This window comes from Oryx dammah, unplaced genomic scaffold (assembly GCF_014754425.2).
Source record: "Oryx dammah isolate SB20612 unplaced genomic scaffold, SCBI_Odam_1.1 HiC_scaffold_13, whole genome shotgun sequence".
Classification (NCBI taxonomy): Eukaryota; Metazoa; Chordata; class Mammalia; order Artiodactyla; family Bovidae; genus Oryx; species Oryx dammah.
Window position 1 is genome coordinate 30,645,330 of NW_024070197.1, and position 20,191 is coordinate 30,665,520.

Consider the following 20,191-nt stretch of genomic DNA (forward strand, 5'->3'; position numbering starts at 1 on the left):
GCTGCTTGGACCTCACTGGATCCTGCTCCAGGCAGTGCAGCTGCTGATGGAGAGGTGCCTCTGGATCAGGGATGTGTGAGGGGGCAGGGAGAGGGACAGACCAGGCACATACCTATGCCTGACATCTCGGGCACGGAGGCGTTGAACACCCGGTGGGTGAACACAGGCCAGTTATCGTTGACATCGTGAACTTTGATGGTGAAGCTAGAAGGAGACTCCAGGTTCCTCTTGGTGTCCTTGTCCACCACGAGGGCAGTGAGGTGGTACTCAGAGATCTTCTCCCTGTCCAGCCTCTCTAAGGCGTACACATCGCCTGTGTTCTTGTCGACCCGGAAGATCTTGCCTGCAGACTCTCCTCTGAGCTGGTACTCGGTGTTCTTGCGGTCCACACTCGATTTAATCTGTAGGAGGTGAGGCACTGTGAGCTGGAGATAGCAAGTGCTGGCTGTGTGCCTGTGTGAGTGTATGGGACTGTTGAAAATCACTTCTATAAGCGTACAGTTAAGTGAATTGTATTAAAAATAAAGGTAATGACCTCAAAATTTATTGCTTCCTAATAATTTTACTACATTTCACTATGTTCTTGAGTTTTTATGTTGGTCCTGTCTAATCATGGAAATCCTGGCTAACGGTGTATTGATGCACATCTCTTTCCCACTCTGCCTTCAAGCTGGTAGCTTGAAACAGATATGGGGAAAGTATTTACACCAAGGAAATTGGCAAAGGCTATAAACAGGGTCTTTTCCCTTCAAAAGCCAGTTGTCAACTGTTTATGAGTACATCACTGGGCCCCAACCATTTAGATTTGGAGCGATACATAAGATGTTCTCTTCTTGAAAAAAAAAAAAAGTTCTCCTCTTGGATATTTTCAATATTTAGTTCTGCAGAAAAGAACTCCAGCAAGCTTTGTTTAACTCAGGATTTCCCATACTCATTAGACCACTAAATCCTTTTCCTTTGTAACACGTGTTGTTAGTGTCCTTAGGAATAAGGTTTGGCAACTAACGTGTGTGAAGGAATTTGCTCAGGCTGTCAATAAATGCTAGTTGTTACTCATGCTAGAGCCATATGTTAAAGGATATTAGAAGGTTAGAATTGCTGAACATTTCATTTATAGAATTTTAGAAACAAAGTCTTAGGAGCATAAACAAATGATATTTCATACATGTTGAGTGCTTCTCTAATGGATGGTTAGGATGTTCAAAAAACAAAGTTCAATTTAATAAAAGAAAACAAAATTATCAACTCCCTACGAAGTGCCAGCCTGGGAACATAGAGATAGCGCAGACTGTGCTCTTGCTCTCAGAGCCTGATTTGAAGCTGCAGAGGAGATTTTGAGGATGGGCATCATTTAAGGTTCAGTTGGAATGAGAGCCTTGAGTGAAGGTGTTACATCAGAAAGGCTGGTGGAGGACCGGAGAGAGAGAGGGGTCTCAGGACAGAAGAGGAAGCATGAAGATGTCAAGTCCCATGACGTCTGGAAAGCATCCTTAAGCTTAGCAACGATGCAGTCGTCAGAGCCCTTGGAGAGAGCAGCATTAGGGTGGTGGACTGAGACGCTGGATGACAAGGCTTTTAGAGAAGAGTCTCAGAGGTGAGGAAGGGGGATCTGGGAGTGAGGCTCCTCCCCTTTGGGGGCTGGAGAGATGGAGAAGTGGGGCTGTAGCTAGAGGTGGTGAAACATCTTGGAGCACAGTGTGCAGGGGGCAAGTGGTTCACGGGGAGGCCCCAAACCCAGCAGCCAGGACATGTGATGAGTGGATGGACTGGAGGCAGGAAGTGGTATGCCTGCTCTGGAGCCTGTGGCCTGGGCAAGGGACAGTGGGGATCAAGGAGGAGGCACACTGTGGGCCCTGTGAGTTACTCCAGGTTAGGATAGGATGGTCGTTCCAAACCTGGCTGCATGGGTGCATTAGGACCCAGGTAGGGAAAGGTAGCCAGGGGAGCGTGAGTCTGCTTGGATAGTCATTGGAATGCTAAGACTGTGGCAATGGAAAAAATGTTGGCTGCCATATTAGTAGACAAGGGATGTCACGGCCATCAAGCCATCATATTACAGCCCCCCGCCTCGCCTCCCAGCAGACAGTGCCCCCGAGGAGACTCAGGATGAGAAAGCACAGGATGCTGACCCCAGAGAGCTGAGCTGTGCATCAAAGGAATGATTCCGGTGAACCCTGACCTTGGCATCTTCTCATACACAGAAAAAGGGCTAAGTTCTTTGAGATGTCTGTTTTTCTTTAATTAACAGTAATCTTTTGAAGTTCCGACCACCTGATCTTTGTTGCAAAAGCTCCTGTATATCCTGGCTCCCCACCTTGCCTCTTTGCAGACGTCCCTTAGAGGGACTTGAGAGTCCTGTCTCCCAGGCTTGAATTCCTCAGAATGTCTACCAAATAAAACAGGACTCTCAGCTTTTTTTTTTTTTCAGTTGACAGTTGTATCTGACTCATACTTAAACAACTCTGGTAAAAATTTCTCAATATTATCAAATCAATAGCGTTAAAAAAGATATCCTGTGAAGGTAAGTTTCTGTTTTCCTTCCCTCCAACTTCTCTTAGGTAGACTTTATATATTAGAACCGTTCTAGACTTATAGAAAAACTGAGATGATAGTACAGAGGGTTCCCATCCGTCCTGCTCCCAGTTTCCCTGTTGTTAACAAATTACATTAGTATGGTACGTTTGTTGTAATTAATGGACCAATATTTATATATTATTATTAACTAAAGCCTGTAGTTTGTGCAGATTTCCTTAGCTTTTACCTAGTGTGCTTTTCTGTTCTACGATCCCACCTAGGATACCACATTACATCTATTAATGGTTGTTATGTTTCTTTAAATTCCTCTAGGCTGGGATAGTTTCTCAGACTGTCCTTTTTTTTCTTTGATTGAAGCATAGTTAATTTACAATGTTGTGTTAGTTTCAAGTGTATAGCAAAGTGATTCAGTTGTACATACAGACATGTTCTTTTTCAGATTATTTCAGATCATTTTCAAACCATTGTAGGTTTTTTACAAGAGGTTGAGTATGGTTCCCTGTTGCTATCCAGTAGGTCTCTGTTGTTTACCTGTTTTTTATCTATTGGTGTGTAGATATTAATTCCAAAGTCCTAAGTAATCTCCCCCACACCTACCCCACTTTCCGCTTTGGTAACAAAAGCTTGTTTTCTCTATGATACTCTCCTTGTTTTTGATGGCCTTGAGAGTTCTGAGGACTGCTGCTCAGGTGTTTTGTCAGATGCCCCCTACTAGAGTCTGTTTTGCTCATGATTAAACAGACTGAGGTTATAGGTTTTGGGGGGATCCTCCCCTTTTTAAAATTATCCCTATGTTTGGATGTAACATCTCAATGCCAAAAGCTATGCTGACCCATATTTGTGGATTCAGAAGGCTGCTCAGGTCTCATTCCCATTGTCCAGCAAACAGCTCTGTAAACAAAGGCTCTGTGGCTCTGATCTTGATAAACAGGGACTTCCTTCCTTCAGATGACGTCTTTGGAGTGAGGAGGTGAGCCATGGAGCCCTGTCCTTGCCTTTTCCAGGCAGCCTGCTGCTTCTCAGAGTGGGGATTGCACGGGGCTCCCTCCCCACCCCCTGCCCCATGCCAGGTGCCAAGTGCATGCTGGTGGCAAGTGACTAGCAGGCCTGACGCTCTTCCTGCTGGGCAAAGAGTCTCAGGCGAGCTGTTCAGAGTCTGTCAGGGCTGCTCGTAGCCTCGCTTTCTGCTGACTGTCCCTGACTCAGCTCAGTGGTATTCCTTGGGGGCAGCCGTTCTCTTTGGAAGTTGATTCCTGGCCCAGTCATCCCACTGCGGAGGAGTAGGTGGAGTAGGTGGTCTGACGACATTTTCTTCTAGTGTGGGGAGTCAGGAGCCCTGTGCTTTCCTGAGGCTCTTCTGGTTTCCCTGTGTGACCCTGCAGCAAGCTTCTTCCCCTCTGAAGGCAGACTGAAAGATCTAAATTTCCCAGCCATTCTTTGTGGCCAGAGGAGGCCTGGGCCCAGGGAGCTGGCCTTGGGCAGGGCTGCGAGTGGAGATTTCCCCAGCTGGCCCCCACTGCCACCTTCAGTGGCGTTTTTGGTACCAGGGCCAGACTGAACCCTCCCCCATTTAAGGATCCTTTCTGGCCTGTTTCTCTATAATCATGGGGAGCCCCCATCTGCCATGTGTGGGGCTCTTTGTCTAATACATGCTGCCCTTCTAGACCAGGGTGGGCAAACTGTTCCTGTGAAGGGCCAGATAGTAAAAATTTTTGACTTTGTGGGTCATATGGTCTTTGGACAGTTACTCAAATCTGCCATTGTAGCATGAAGGCAACCACACCTTCACTTTCAAAACCACGTGGTGGGGCAGTTCTCTCAGCCCCTATTTATGCATGTATTTGTTTAATTGAAATATAGCTGATTTACAATGTTGTGTTAGTTTCTAGTGTACAGCAGAGTGACACACACACATATATATATGTATACACACACACACACTTTTTGAAATTCTTTTCCATTATAGGTTATTACAAACTACTGAATATAGTCCTTGTGCTGTACAGTAGGATGTTTTTGTTTGTCTGTTTTATATATGATAGCTTGTATCTGCTCACCCCAAACTCCTAATTTATTCCTCCCCTCTTTCCCCTTTGGTAATCATAAGTTTGTTTTCTATGTAATCATAAGTTTGTTTCTGTTTTGTAATTAAGTTCATTTATATCATGTTTTTAGGTTTAACATATAAGAGATATCATATGATATTTGTCTTACTCTGTCTGACTTCACTTAGTATGCTAACCTCTGGGTCCATCCATGTTGCTGCACATGGCGGTGTTTCATTCTTTGTATGGCATATATACACACACACACACACACCTATATATATGCATATCTCTACATCTTCTTTATCCATCCGTTGATGGACAGTTAGGTTGCTTCCATGTCTTGGCTATTGTAAACAGTGCTGCTGTGAACTTTGGGTTGGATGTATCTTTTTGAAATAGAGTTGTCATATTTTCTGGATATATGCCCAAAAGTGGGATTGTTGGCTCATATAGTAACTCTGTTTTGAGCTTTTCAGGGAACCTCCATGCTGTTCTCCATACTGGTTGCACCATTTTGCATTCCCAGCAACAGTATAGGAAGGTTCCCTTTTCACCACACCATCTCCAGAATTTATTGTTTGTAGACTTTTTGCTGATGACCATTCTGACTGGTGTGAGGTGGTACCTCATTGTAGTTTTGATTTGTATTTCTCTAATAATTAGTGATGTTGAATATCTTTTCATGTGCCTATTGGCTATCTGTATGTCTTCTTTGGAGAAGTGTCTACTTAGGTCATCTGCCTATTTTTTGATTGGATTTTTTTAAAAAAATATATTGCATTATATGAGCTGTTTATGTATTTGGGAACTTAAGCCCTGTCTGTCACATCTTTTGCAGATATTTTCTCCCAGTCTGTATGTTGTCTTTTTATTTATTTATGGTTTCCTTTGCTATGCAAAAGCTTGTAAGTTTGATTAGGTCCCTTTTGTTTATTTTTGCTTTTATTTCTTTTGCCTTGGGAGACTGACCTAAGAAAACATTGGTGTGATTTGTGTCAGAGAATGTTTTGCCTATGTTCTCTTCTCTGAGTTTTATGGTGTCATGTCTTATATTTAAGTCTGTGATAAATCATTTTGAGTGTGGTGTGAAGGAGTGTCCTAACTTCATTGGTTGACATGTGGTCAACCCCTGTTTTAGATCACAAGCTCCGTGATAGTGGGGACCACGTCTGTCTTTGCCCCCAGTTATCTTCTAGAGCCCAGTCTGTGCTTGGGACCACCCCCCCATCTCACCAGGGCACTGATCCTTCTTTAGCTGACCCTGCTTAGCTTCCAGGAAGTTGACATGGCGAGATTTTAAAGCACTTGAATGGAGGTTTTCTCCTCGGTGAAAGCTCTTGGAATGCCTGACCCATCTCCCTGTTGTCATGTGTAAAATTCCACCCCTAGAGCCTCTCCTTTCAATAGAGTAGTCTTGACATCAGCAGTCCTTTGACACAGGAAGATGGTTCATTAGTCACTTGGTGTAGCTCCAAACCCTAGGAAGGTGACTGAGGATGGATGTGTTTGCAAAGGGATGAAGTGAGGGTTGGAGTCACAGCCACTGCCCTGGAGGGCAGGCTTGGGTCAGGCACCTTGTTATGGCTGTCTTAGAATCTGGTTGAGTGGGTGGTCTGAGAGAAAGGGGTTTTTGAGGAAGTCCAAAGGCCTTGACTAGAGATGGCAAACTGTGGCCTGGATGATGAGCTTTGTTACCAGCACAATTCTGTAGCCATCTGCTCGGGTCCTGAAGACCTCTCAGATGGGCAGATTTAAAGCAGCCTTCACTTCATGGCAAATAGACGGGGAAACAGTGGAAACAGTGTCAGACTTTATTTTGGGGGGCTCTAAAATCACTGCAGATGGTGATTGCAGCCATGAAATTAAAAGACGCTTACTCCTTGGAAGGAAAGTTATGACCAACCTAGATGGCATATTCAAAAGCAGAGACATTACTTTGCCAACTAAGGTCCATCTAGTCAAGGCTATGCTTTTTCCAGTAGTCATGTATGGATATGAGAGTTGGACTGTGAAGAAAGCTGAGTGCCGAAGAATTGATGCTTCTGAACTGTGGTGTTGGAGAAGACTCTTGAGAGTCTCTGCAAGGAGATCCAACCAGTCCATTCTAAAGGGGATCAGCCCTGGGTGTTCTTTGGAAGGAATGATGCTAAAGCTGAAACTCCAGTACTTTGGCCACCTCATGCGAAGAGTTGACTCATGAAAAGACTCTGATGCTGGGAGGGATTGGGGGCAGGAGGAGAAAGGGACGACTGAGGATGAGATGGCTGGATGGCATCACTGCCTCAATGGACATGAGTTTGAGTGAACTCCGGGAGTTGGTGATGGACAGGGAGGCCTGGCGTGCTGCGGTTCATGGGGTCGCAAAGAGTCGGACACGACTGAGTGACTGAACTGAACTGACTGGTCCCACCCTAAGCCCTGAACCCTCAGACTACACTGGCCTCCTTAACTGTGCACGGGGTGGTCCTTCTGCCAGTGATATTCAGGCCAAAGACCAAAGTCTGGGAGAAAAACGCACCCTTGTGCGCAGCCTTACTTCACCACCACCGTCATCGCCACCACCACCATCACCTCCACGATTGTCATCATCGCCCCCACCACCTTCCCCTTCCCAGTCACCACCACCACCACTTTGTCCTTGTCTGCTTTCTCCTAGTCACCGCCACCGCCACCTCCACCGTCTCTCCCACTATGACCATCACCCTCACAGCCATCATCTCTAACCCTACAGCCACCCTACCACCCCCATCAGAGTCTTGCCCGTCACCACCAACGCTGCTGGCCGCCTGCCGCCGAGCCCTCTCTTGCTCCGGGGCCTGAGGCTTACCTTGCCCACATAATGGGGCAGTGAGTCATTTCTCTCTTCGTCGATGTGCATCTGATTCCAGATCCAGTCTCTCTTCTGGCGCCGGTGAGCGGGCAGCGAGCCGGGGATGTTCGGTCGGCCAGGGTTGGTGGCCGCCACGGCTGCTGCCAGCAGGCCCAGGTAGCAGGTGCCCCCTGCAGCCAGCAGCATCACCAGTGCCTGCATCTTCCCAGGAGGGAGGCCCAGCTCTGAGGGAAGAGGGGACACACCATCAGGCCACTTGCGGTGCGAGCATCTCCCAGGGAGCACTGACCCATTTAACCCTTCGTCCTCCACTCTCTGCTCAGCCCAGCAGAACCAGGGCCTGTTCCTGCCCCCACAAAGCTCTAAGTCCAAGATGGGCTGAAGGATGTGGAAAAAACTCCTTCTTAAGGTTTGCATGTGCTGGCGGGGAAGCAAGCGAGGGTGACGGGGAACCCAAAGGAGAGCTGTAGCAGAGATTTGCTGGAGGAGAGGGTGATGCTGACGTGAGCGAGAGCTCCCGGAGCCTTGTGCAGGGGACGCCCAGCTTATCCTCGCTTTACACGTGGGAAACCTGAGGCACAGACATGAGACGTTCACGCTGGAGCAAATGGTGGGCCTGAGGCTAGAGCACCTTGCCAGCCGACCTCAACAGCCGACACTTATCAATAAATGTCGTAAAAAAATAAAAATGTCACTAGAATGATAAATATCAACTTTATATGTGTTATCTCACTTAATCCTCCCAATAACCCTGGAAGTGAGTGTGTATAACCCTCACTGGAAGAAAGTGAAGTTGCTCAGTTGTGTCCGACTCTTTGCGACCCCATGGACTGTAGCCTATCAGGCTCCTCTGTCCATGGGATTTTCCAGGCAGTAGTCCTGGAGTGGATTGTCATTTCCTTCTCCAGAGGAAAAGAGAGGTTTAGTAACATTTCCCAGCTCACCCAGACTCTAAGCTGCAGAGTCAAACTCAAACTGAATTGGCCTGGCCCCAAAGTTTCTGCTTTTTCTTTCTGCCCTCTCTTGTCCTAGCACCTGCTGTGGGGTGGGATTTAAAGGCTTGTCTGAGCAAATATGCCCTCTGGCTGGCCCAAGAACTCCTGTAGCAGCGCTGCTTTGATGCTGTCTTCAGAAGGCTCAGAAGGCTCTTAAGAAAGCTGGATGTCTTAACCCAGAGGGTCAGGCCCTCACCAGACCCCGAGCTCACAGTTGGTGATCAGCTTAGGAGCTGTCACGAGAGCAGGGGTGGGGTGGGGTGGGAGTGATGAGAGACTGGGCTCACGGGACCAGCTTCATAGTGTGTGGGGTCCAGTACACAGTGGAAACATGGGGTCCTTTTTACAAAAGTTATTAAGAATCGAAGGACGGAGACAGAAGAACATGAAACCCAGCATGAGGTCCTTTTAAGCACAAGATCCCATTGAAGGCAACCCTTGGGGTGTGGGATTACCCTGGATGGGGAATCTGGGATCACGCAGAGAGAGGGTCTGGCTTCACCCTGAGTTCCAGAAGGAAGGGGGATTTTCTCACTGCCCCACAGGAGATGTCACTGTGCCCTCTCAGCCCTGACCCCTCAGCCTATACCCATGCTGGGCCCTGTGTCACTGACCTGTGGCTCCTGGGAGGGTTCAGAGGAAGAGGGGTGCTGTATGGGAGAACCAGGGCTCCCATCTGGAGAGAAGGAGGGGTCCACTGGGTGCTGGGTGGGAGGCTGCCACCCTGGCCATCCCCCGCCCTGGCTGGAGGGAGGGGCTGGATTCTGCACAGCACAGGAAGTTTCTAAACTCTAGTAACATTTTTTCTGAGACGGTGGCGCCAGGCTGTCCTCAATGAGGGCCAAGGGTGTCTGTAGACTGGCTCCTGGGCCTGCTGATCTTAGCACCCAGCATCCCTGTGGCCCCTGCTGCTGGCCCGGGAGGAAGAGGGCTTGCAGGGTTGGGGTAGGGCAGTGCCTGGAGAGCAAGTACTGTGTGCCTGGGAAGGCTTTTGGGTCCATTTCCTCAGTCCTAAATGAAGCGGTTGAACCGAAAGAGACCCAATGCCCTTCGAGGTGGGCTGTGAAAAGGGCAGCTGCTCCGGGCAGGAGGAAGGCAGTGAACAAAGGCACGAGGAGCTGAGAGTCCTGCCAGGAAGCCGTCCTAACTCAGAGGCAGCGCAGCTGTGACCACTGGCCAGCCTCTCGAGGTTCAGGCCCAGGAGGTCATTTCCTTCTTTGCCTGGAAATGACCTGCATGTCTTGCTGCTTTCTGTATCCCTCAAGTGAGAAGTGACTCAGGAATGAAAAAGTAGGAAAGGGTGGGGGGAAGGGATAGTTAGGGAGTTTGGGATTGACGTATACACATTGCTATGTTTAAAATGGATTACCGGGCTCTTCTGGTGGCTCAGTGGTAAAGAATCAGCCTGCCAAGGCAGGAGACACTGGTTCAATCCCTGATCTGGGAGGATCCCACATGCGGCGGAGCAACTAAGCCTGTGTGCCACAACTGCTGAGCCTGCACTCCAGAGCCCAGGAAGCAGAACCGCTGAAGCCCGGCGCCCCAGAGCCCGTGTTCAGCAGCAGGAGAAGCCGCCGCAGTGAGAAGCCTGTGCCCTGCAGCTGGAGAAAAACCTGGGCAGCGACAAAGGCCCAGCACAGCCCAACTAAATACATAACATCAAAAATAAATAAGATGGATTACCAACAAGGCCCTACTGTAGAGCACAGGGAACTCTGTTCAATGCTATGTGGCAGCCTGGATGGGAGGGGAGTTTGGGGGAAAATGAATACATGTATACGTATGGCGGAGTCGCTCTGCTGTCCACCTGAAACTATCACAACATTGTTATCCAGCCATACTCCAATATAAAATAAAAAGTTTTTTAAAAAAATAAAAATGTGAAACAAACAGAAGTGAAACTGAGAAAGGGGAAGAGAGAATTCTCAGGCCCCTGGGCCGGACTAAGTCCTGAGGCCAAGCCCTGAGCGAACATGAATGGAGCCTCTACTGTGTACTCGCCGGTAGTTGCAGCAGTGGGCAGGACAGACAGGACGTGTCCTTGGGGAGTGTGCATTGTTGTGGGAACTTCAGGAAAATAAGGACATGAGGGAAAGCATCAGCTGCTGATCAGAGGCCCTCAGGGAATTATGCTGAGGGGCACAGCAGAGGGCGAGAGGGCGGCTGGCTGAGACTCCCAAGGCCAGGGAAGGCCTCTCAAAAGAGATGACTACTGGGCCAACATTGGAGTGTCAGCCCTTGGAATACCAGGGGAATGGAGGGAAGCCCTGGCAGAAGGACCAGCAAGTGCAAAGGCCCCGAGGTAGAAGAAAATGGTTCATTTGTCTGAAGAAACAAAAGAGAAGGCCTTTGGGTCAGAGAGAAATGAGCAATCAGAGAGGGGACCAGGTCAGGGGGGTAGGCTGAATGGTGGCTCCTCAAAGATGTCCATGTCCCCCCTCCCTAGCTGCCTTCCATGGCGGAGGACTTGTAGCAGAAAGGGTCAAGGTAAGGATCTTGAGGTAGGGAGGTTATCCTGGATTACATGGATAGACCCAGTACAATCACAGCATCCTTAAGAAGATGGAGGCAGAAAGATCAGAACGAGAAAGAAGGAGATGTGATGATGGAAACAGAGCTTGAAGAGATACGGGGCCCCAGGCCAAGGCGTGCGGAATCGAGGCTGGCCCCCCAGTCTTTGGCCTGAGCAGTTGCAGGTCGGGGCTTTTGCTGAGATTTGGAGGATGGGTGGGTGGTGGCACCACCAGGTCTGTGTTGGCTGTGTCAGGTTGGAGTCTCTGTGGCCGTGGCCGGGAGCTGCCAGAGACCTGATCTGGAGTGGGAGAGAAGTTGGGGCTGGAGCAGCTGCAGACGGTCATGTCATGTGGCTGGTTCTCAGACTGGGAGGCTGGAACGTGAAGGAGACCAGGGAGGAGAAGTGGCCCAGGACAGCCCCACAGGTCCTCCCTCTTTTCTCTGTCTGGTGAGCTTCTCGTCCGGAATTTTGAGCCCAGACTCCGCTGGGGAGCCATCTCTGGTCTCCACCTTGCACCTCCTGCATCCGTGGGCATCTTCCATTACATCATCGCCTGGGGTTGGTCCCAGGGGCTGGGGACCAGTTCCCACTGCTGGGCTCAAATCACAGCTTCCTTCCCTTCCTGGAGAAGAGCTCTCCACCTGCCCTGTGCCCATCCTCCCTGCTCCCCAAGGCCCAGTCACACATGGCACATGGCTCGCTCCTCTGTGGGGTGACATGGGGCAGGGTGATGGTTGTGACTGCAGGCTCTGTGGTTCAGAGAACGTCAGTTGCGCCACTTTGTCATTGCGGGACCATACACGTGACACTTCACCTCTCTGAGCCTCAGCCTCATTATCTGTACGATGGGAACACTAGTGTCTGCCTCTCAGGGTTGTTTTCAGGCCTGAATTTTAAAAAAAATCGTAACATGGCCAAAACAGTAGGTAAGAATGAAACTAAGTGTATATGAATCCCCGCTGATGCTCTGTTCTGCTCCACTGAGTAGTCAGCTTACCACTTTTGTTCCTTATTACTCAGCCATTTGGCTGGGGGCTTTGTTCTCACCCTGCTGGATCCACTCCCCCTGCCCCTCCCTTGACCTCTGCTCTGTGTCAAGGGGACTGACCCAGGGCTTTCTGGCTTGAGCTTCAGATATTTGGCCAGTAGGGTCTGCAGTGGGCGTCTTGAGGATAGGAGGAGAGAAGTCAGGAACTTCTTCCCCACTGCTCTCTGCTCTGGTTCCTGTTTCCTCCTGTGGCTGCATCTCTCCATCCTGCTGGCCTCTCTTACTCTCATCAGTCCCTCACTGGGTTCTGGAAACACCCTCCCCTCTTCTTAGTCCCCTTGGTTCTGGGATGGCCTGCTTCCTGCTTCTACAGGCCTCAGCATCCCATTTGTTCCGATGATTAAGCTCACAGCTCTATGTTTCCTTCATGAAATCTCTTCTTTGGAATGCCAGGGGTAACTGATGTTTTCAGCTGGGACTCCATTTGATACGGTGAAGAGGATGCGGCTTTCTCTTTGTTGCAGCCTCTTGGATAGGGCAGTGGTCCTGGGGCTGCCAGCAGGCAACAGCAAAACAAACAAATAACCACACTGGCCTTCAGTACAGCAGAGGCCGCTAGTCACAGGCTACGGCCGCATGGCTCACGGGAGACATCATCCTCTCGGTGGCTTTGGCTGACCCCCAGCCCTGGAATGTCCTCTGAATGTGCAGAAAAGCCCCTTGGATCCTATTGTGTGTCTAGAAGAGGAATCGCTCTCTGCTGTGAGCCCTGGAGAGAAGTCCCTTGGCACCCAGGACGGGCGCTTGCTCCTGCAGAGTCGCCTCATGTCACTGGAGTGTCTCTTGCTGGGCTCTGCATGCTCAGCCCTCTGAGCAGTGAGTGAGGGGCCAGGACTCTGGAGGTGGGGCCTTTGGGAGAGGAGGACCACGTGCCCCATCTCACTCCCGTGCTGGACCCTGGTGTGCTTGCCCAGGTCTGCCCTTTTTGCCGGGGGCATCATTCCTGAATGCCTCCTCAGTGGCATACTGAAACTTCATCTCATTAAACCCTGCAAACTGTGAGATAGTTGTCAGTAATCCCGTTTTGCAGATAAGCTCAGAGAGGTAGAGGGAGTCCTCCTGGGTCACAAAGCAGCAAGCGGTGGAGCCAAGATATGAACTTAGGCTACCTTTCACCCCAAGTAGTGTTTTTAGCTCATGGCACTCTGTCTCTATCATGTAATCATCATCATCATCATCATCATAATAGTAGTAATAACAATAGTAATAATAAGAAGAAGCTGTTCTCCATGCTGGCTTTCATAGATTCTATCTCATGTAGTCTTCACACTATCCCCAGCATGTAGGAATTATCACCCCCGCTTCACAGAGGAAGAAAGTGAGGCTCAGATAACAACCTGTAAATCATACATCTGGAACCCTCATGCAGATCTGTCTTTTTTTCTAAATCCTGGGCTTCTCTTACACCCAATCTCAGAGGGCCCTGAGGGACTTTTCCTTCTAAAAAGCCCCTCGTATTTCTGTCTTTTGTCTTTTCGGTTAGAAATTTACCTAAATGGGTTCCTAAGGGGAAGGGTTTGTCAAGAAATTGTTCCTCCTCGTCCTACAGTTGGAGAGGAAGTCAGCCGGCAGGATTTGTTGGACCCACAGCTGGAAACAGAATTGCCCTTGGCAGTACCTCTGGAGGTGCGGTCAGCGCACAGCTGGGGTCAGGCTTATTTTAGCCCTTTCCTTTCCTGTAAGCAGAAGTCATGTCTCTTGGTGTTTCTCACAAGTTTTTGGAGAGATCAGGCTGCTGCTGGTTGGGTTTGGGTACCACAGATATGCAGAGGGACTGAGGAGTTTGGAAGTGATGTCTGTACTGAGAAATGCCTACCAAGCAGCCAGGGAGCTTGCCTGACAACAGCTTTGGGGATGGGAGATTTGCTCAGCTACTCAGAGGTGCCTGCTGGACACCCAGGGGCCAGGGTCTGGCCTCTGTCCCTGTTAATCCAGAATCTGTGATGATGCTCCATCCCTGGAGCTGTGGCAGAGGCTTCAGGGACAGCTTCCAATGGACTGATGGGCGAAGGCAGGTCCCTGTGCCCTCGGTCAGTCTGGGAAGGTCCAGGGGGCCCCCTGGTAGCGGGTATATGGAGCCCAGGAGAAGGGGTAGGGGAACCCTGGAGCATGTGGGGGCCAGCTGGGCTCAGGCATGCTCGGATGGGAGGTCATGGTTTTGGAGAATTCCCAGGTCTGGGTGTGTGTCCACAGTGTATGGGGCCACTGAGCTCAGAACCTCAGCCTCGGCCTGAGGACAGAGATGTGGCTCTGAGGGCTGAGCCGCATTGGTGGAGGTTGGGCTTGGGGGTGGCAGGGTGCCTCTGCCCCTCTCCAGTTCCCTGTCTGGGCCTCGAGGGTGCTTGGTGAGCCTCCAAGAGTAACTCCAGCCTGGAGGACAGTGACGGCCCTCAGGCTTAGTCACAGTCTCCAGCCTTTGCCCTTGATGTTCTCTTGCCTCTGCCTGGATTTGGGTCACATGTCAACACCTCCCTGAAGCCCTCTGTAGAGCCCAGGGATTTTACAGTCATTCAGCAAGCGTTTCTCAAGCATCTGCTACATGCCAGGCACTGACCTACATGTGGACAGCAAACATAGGCTGCACCCTTGTGTAGAGACACTGACCATGTGATGAGAAACACAGTTTCAGGTTGTGGTGTGTGGTGTGATGCAGGAGGAGAGGAGGCTGTGAGAGGGCGGAGGTGGGTGCCCTTGATTCCTCGGGGGGTCTCAGCCCAGGAGTGACCCCGCCTCTCTCTGACCCGCTGTGGGACAGCAGGCAGAACTCCTTTTGGTCCCTTTCTCTTTGTGGCCTCCATCTGTCACTAGGGTTTGGCTTTGGAGGGGCTGTGAGGTCTGCTCAGCTCTGTGCTCTTTACAAGGGGTGATATAGGAGGAGATGGGGCAGGCAGAGGCTGTGCTTTATATAGCTGAATGGACCCTAGGAACCCTGGACCAGCTGGGAGCTGCTCAGCAGATAGTCTGGCCAAGGCCTGGGCTAGTTCTGCCCTCACCTGTTCAAGCCTTAGGTTTCAGGGGTTGGGTCTGGGTTTAGGGGGTTATTGAGCAGACCGCAGGGCCCTTGGGTGTGGGCTAGAGAAAGACTCCAGGTCAGGGATAACACACACGACATCCTCAGGCCACACGGACACAGAAATGTGCTGCCTACGCAAGCACACACTTGTGTCCCCTGAAGAGTCTTCTCTCTGCGGGGCTGGCCCTTCTCCTGTCCTCACACCTGCTGTGAGCTGGGACAAGACCTGGCAGCAGAGCCCAGCCGCAGGCAAAGCCTCAGAGGGTGCACTGGACACTCCACCCTAGCCCAGCCTCCTGTAGGCTCTGGGCTCCTGCCCAGGGACCCTGGGTCAAGGGTGAGGGGCTGGGAGGTGGGAGGAGAGGCCCAGAGCCTGCAGGGTGGGGTGCTGGAGCCCTTGCTCCCTGTGTGGCCCTGGACCACCCTCCCCACTGCCCTCTCACCACCTCAAGCCTCAGTCTAGGGTAGAGTTTGGAGCCAGTGACCCCCGAAATCATTCAGGGATTCCCAAATTGTCTCCTTGAGCCCCAGCTTTTACAGCTGGGCCTTGGCAGTCACCCACACTGGGAGGATGAAGGGTGAGGCCCCGGGAGCCACAGGGATGGGAAGTGTTGGGGGTGGGGCTGGGCAGCTGTGAGCTGGCCCCTTGGGGCTTCATCCTGAACTGGGGCTCTGTTCGGCCCCATGACCTGCTCCTGAGGGTCCTAGACCTGATCCTCTCCCGTCGGGATTCTGCCAACAGCCCGCCTGTCTCAGCTCCCCTCAGAGCTGCCCACGCCGCTCCCCTGCTGACTGCTCCTCCCTGGCTCCGCACCGCCTACAGGACGAGGCCCTGCTCCTGAGCATCCCTGCCCACCCTCTGGCTCTCCTCTCCTTCCCCTCCCGCCTCTCCCAGCCAAGAGGAGGACTGGATGTTTCTGCAGTACACAGTGCTCTTCCTCTCTTTAACAGGCGTTTTGCCCAGACTGTTCCGTCTGCCTGGAATGCCTTTCCTTGCTGTGGCCCTGGGGTGAACGCTCTGCTTTTTTTCAAGCCCCAGTCCGTGTCCTCCACGACATCTTCTGACGGACTCCCGAGTGTCTCTGATCAGGCAGGGCCTGGGCCAGTGTCCCCTTCATCCCAGCATCCAGCTGTGTGAACTCGAGGCCCAGAGGACCTTGAGGAGCCAGTCTCCCCACCACTGACTGTGAGCCCGCCTTGGTCTCCTTCCCTCCTCACTCACAGAATTTCAAACAAATCTGCGCATCTGCAGATAACACCTTGGGTGCTCAGAGCAGGTACAATAGTTGAAACAACTCAGAGAAGCTCCTCCCTGTCCCCAAATAGCATCTCTGATAGCCCACCACTTTGTCAGACACACAGCCCTTTGAGGACAATCAGATTATCCTTCTTATGGTTCCTGATGACCATATACCCATGTGCAGGGCACCTCTGAAGGCAGGACTCACAAAACAGAAGTCCTAGGTTGCCACTCAGCCTTTTTCATACTCATGGCAGACATCGGTGATAAATCACAGTGTTCATTCCTGCTGAACTCGAACTCAGCTCCTGAATCCTTAGTACCATCTTTAAGCTGCTGCTGCTGCTGTTGCTGCTGCTAAGTTGCTTCAGTCGTGTCCGACTCTGTGCGACCCCATAGACAGCAGCCCACCAGGCTCCCTCGTCCCTGGGATTCTCCAGGCAAGAACACTGGAGTGGGTTGCCATTTCCTTCTCCAATGCATGAAAACGAAAAGTGAAAGGGAAGTCGCTCAGTCGTGTCCGACTCTTCCCGACCCCATGGACTGCAGCCTACCTGGTTCCTCTGCCCATGGGATTTTCCAGGCAAGAGTACTGGGGTAGGTTGCCACAGACTACCAATTCATCAGGACTAGTTTGTGATTTGAAACAAATGTATGCTAGGGTCTCTGGGCCACCCCGATATATCTTAAAGGGGCAGCTCCAAGCTTCAAGAAGAGAAAACCCACCCTTGGGAGAGCCTTTTCCAGCCTCCTCTGGGATTTCTGACTTTGCCTGGGGCTCTGATTTCTGTTGCCTTGGGGGCAACAAGTATTACACACTTGCCTCTTTGCTCATGGGTTCTGTAGCCTTAGGCCCATTCCTTGCCTTCTCTGAACTCTAGCCTCCTCCTCATCTCTGATGGAGAGTTGATGAGATCATGGGTGCCGAGCTCAGCACACAGTAGGTGCTTAGTGTGTGGGTGTCCCAACTCTCACCCACTCAGCCTGGCCTGGCAGCTGTGGGTGTGACCTCATTTCCTGGTTCTGCCCTGGGCACTCATGCCTGACCTCATTTCCTGGTTCTGCCCTGGACTCATCTGCTGCTCCTTTCTGTTTGCCTGTGCAAGAGAATCTCATTCACCACCTTCCTGGCCTGGCGCCATGGGCCCTACTGTCCCCTCCTCCCAGTGTCGGCACCTGCCAGAATCCGACCTTTATGCTGTGACGCACGGCCTAGTGGTCCTCATGTGAGGTTAGGGGCCATGGAGTCCATTCCCTGCCCTAGAGAAAGGAGAAGACTGAAGCTCAGAGAGCACACCCAAGACCTTCCAGCACCTTCTGGAGCTCCTGCCCTTCCTCCGGGAACTCTTCTGTGATCTCTCCACCCAACATCAGCTTGGAGCTGGATTAGGACGGGCTTGCCAGTGTCTCACCAGCAAGAAGCCGGTTACTCAGGGCAGCACTTGTCTCCTAGACTCCTAGAACATTCTTCTTCCAGGATTGCTGGGCTCCTGGCTCAGTCTGGTGCCCAATTCTGTGGTTTGAACTGTCCAGTTCAATCCCCACCCCGGCTTCTCCCGCTCCAGGCTTCCCGATGGAGTGTGGCAGGGCAGTGGGGTCAGAAGGGGCTGGTCTCATTCATATCCTGCTTTCACTCCACAGTAATCGTGTGACCTTGGACTGGCTGCTCAGTTTCTCTCAGCCTCTGTGGTTCTGTCTCTCAACTGGCAATTCTTTTAGCAGCTTCACAGACACCACGGAGGTGCAGAGAGGTGATGGAAGTAGCAGGGATGGATTCCATCGGCAAGGGGGCTCAAATATTTTTTTTCCCTGAGCTGGTGGCCATTGTGTCCATTGTGTGTCCTCGGGGTAGCAGCAGAGCTGTGAGTCATCCATCTTTGGGAGAAGAAAAGCATGGCCCCTCCGGCTTCCTGCCCCCGTGTCCGGCCCTTGTTCAGCAGCACAATCGCTCAGGTCCAGGCTGTGGGGCGGGCAGCTTAACCCCTGCCAGGCCAGTGGGCGCCTCGCCTACCCCCTCACCACAATTAGCGGGGTAATTAGAGGGGTAAGCCAGAATTAGCGGGGCTGCCTGGGGTCACAGCAGCTCCTGGTCCCCTTGATCTCCTGCTGCCCTCCACACGTGGCTGGACTCAGGTCAGTCGGGAGGGTCCTCCTGCTCCCCAGTGCCTGAAGATGAACCAGGGCTCTCAGTCCTGGTACTTACCCCTGGTCCTCGGCATCATTTGCCCTCCCACCACTCCCTGCTCTAAAACCTTCTGGCCACACTGGCTTGTCCAGGTCCATCAAGCTGCCCAGGCTCCCTGCCTCCCCTGGAATGCCCTTCATCTCCTGTTAGGATCCTATCTGCCCCCGACCCATGACAGAAACATCCATGGGGTGGGAGGTGGGGAAAAGACATAGTGCTTGGCACGGAGTTGCTGCCCAGAGTGCCCGCTGGAAGATGAGATGATGCACCCCTCACCTGCTGGGGACTGACCAACCCCAGGGGTCATAACCTTAATGACATTCTAGCCACGGTCAGTTCCAGGTGGCAGGTAGATTCAGCTGTGATTTCTCAAAGCTCCTCTCCTACAATCCATTCCCAGTGCCAGTGTATACATCACCTCCCTTGACTCATGAAGAGACCCTTTCTTCCAGTTTATAGATGAGGAGGCTGGCACGTGAGAAGCTGTGTGGTTCTGGGAAGAACCTGGGCTTTGGGGTATGAGATCTCGCTTCATATCTCAGTTGCCTTGACTGAGAAATAGAGAAGGGCTGTGTCTAACTCATCAGCTTGCTGGTGTGGTATACAGTAACGGGCTCCAGTGCCTCAGAGCCTTCTGTGGCCCTCATCTCCAGCCCTTACAATGAATTCTCCTGAAAGAACCACCATCTCCATTGTTCCGACACGCAAACTGAGTTTGGGAGATGCTGAGTAACTTAACCAAAATCATAGAAACGTATGGTCGAGCTGGGACTTGTACCCAGGAAGACGGTCTCCAAGCCAGGCTCTCACCCCAGACCACCTGCCTTCAAGTCTTTTGGGAGAACTTCTCTAAAACACGAGGGCTTCCAGGTCTCTTGGCAACCGATCTACGGGTACCTGGGTGTTCCTGGGTACTGGGGGGAGAATCCACAGCTCCCGCGGTCTGGGGAGGGAGGAGACAGGATTCCACAGGCAGGGCCTCAAGTACCCAGAGCCAAGCCTCAGCGGGCCTGTACTGAAAATGGGGGCAGGGGCTGGCCGGGAGGGGGCTGCGGCTCTGAGCTCCCCTTTCAGGGCTCCTCACCCACTCCCAGTGCAGAGCCTTCGGGAGAGGGGATGTCAGCCTGGATAAGCCCTCTCTCACGGGAGTAGGGGCTCCGCCTGGGTGCCAGCCTGTTGCCCCTGGTGTGCTGGGAGACTCAGGTAGAATCCTGTCCTCTGAGCATCGGAGCTCAGCACCCACGGATGCCTCTGGGCCCTCAAGTCTGGGAGTCTACCCGTGGGAGAGCCGAGCTTCCCCCTCCCTGAGAACATCCGTCTGTGCCCACCGCACCACCACCAGGCACCCCTTCCCCGCCCCGCTCTAACCAGGAGACGCAGGCCACCTCAGGAGCGGCTTTTCCTGGGGGAGTCGCTGATGACCATTCTACAGAGGGGGAGGCCGAGGCCCCTCACTCACCGTGTCCGTGGGCTCACAGTGTGTCTGTTCCGTCTGGCTGGCTGGCTGGGGCTGAGCGTGCCGTGGAGCGCTGTGGACCTCAGCCGACAGCCTCTGGAGGGGAGCCCCACCCAGCGGAGAGGGAGGCCTGGACGCCGCCCCTGCAGGTTTTCCAACTGGCCCTAGCCCATGTCCCCCCCGCCACTCCCCGCCCCCACCAGGATGGTTTCCTGTTATTGTTCACTTGTGAGGGCCGAGCTGGCTGCAGGGAGGCAAGCCCCGCAATGGGCCTGCCCAGGCGGGCTGCCCCCATGGAGGCCTAGTTTCAGATTTGGCCTCGGATA

The 20,191-nt window shown here is 52.0% G+C and overlaps 1 protein-coding gene across 1 annotated transcript in view; it reads right to left on the bottom strand.

Annotated features, from left to right (window-relative positions):
- CDH5 (cadherin 5) overlaps positions 1 to 19,973 on the bottom strand; it is a 43,680-nt gene extending 23,707 nt beyond the window's left edge. The window contains exons 1-3 of the mRNA XM_040253442.1: positions 19,869 to 19,973; positions 7,411 to 7,637; positions 113 to 401 (exon numbers count right to left, since the gene is read on the bottom strand). Coding sequence (XP_040109376.1) covers positions 113 to 401; positions 7,411 to 7,614 — 493 coding nt within the window. The 5' untranslated portion in view covers positions 7,615 to 7,637; positions 19,869 to 19,973. The remainder of the gene's footprint in view (positions 1 to 112; positions 402 to 7,410; positions 7,638 to 19,868) is intronic.
- Between the last annotated feature and the right edge of the window lie 218 nt (positions 19,974 to 20,191).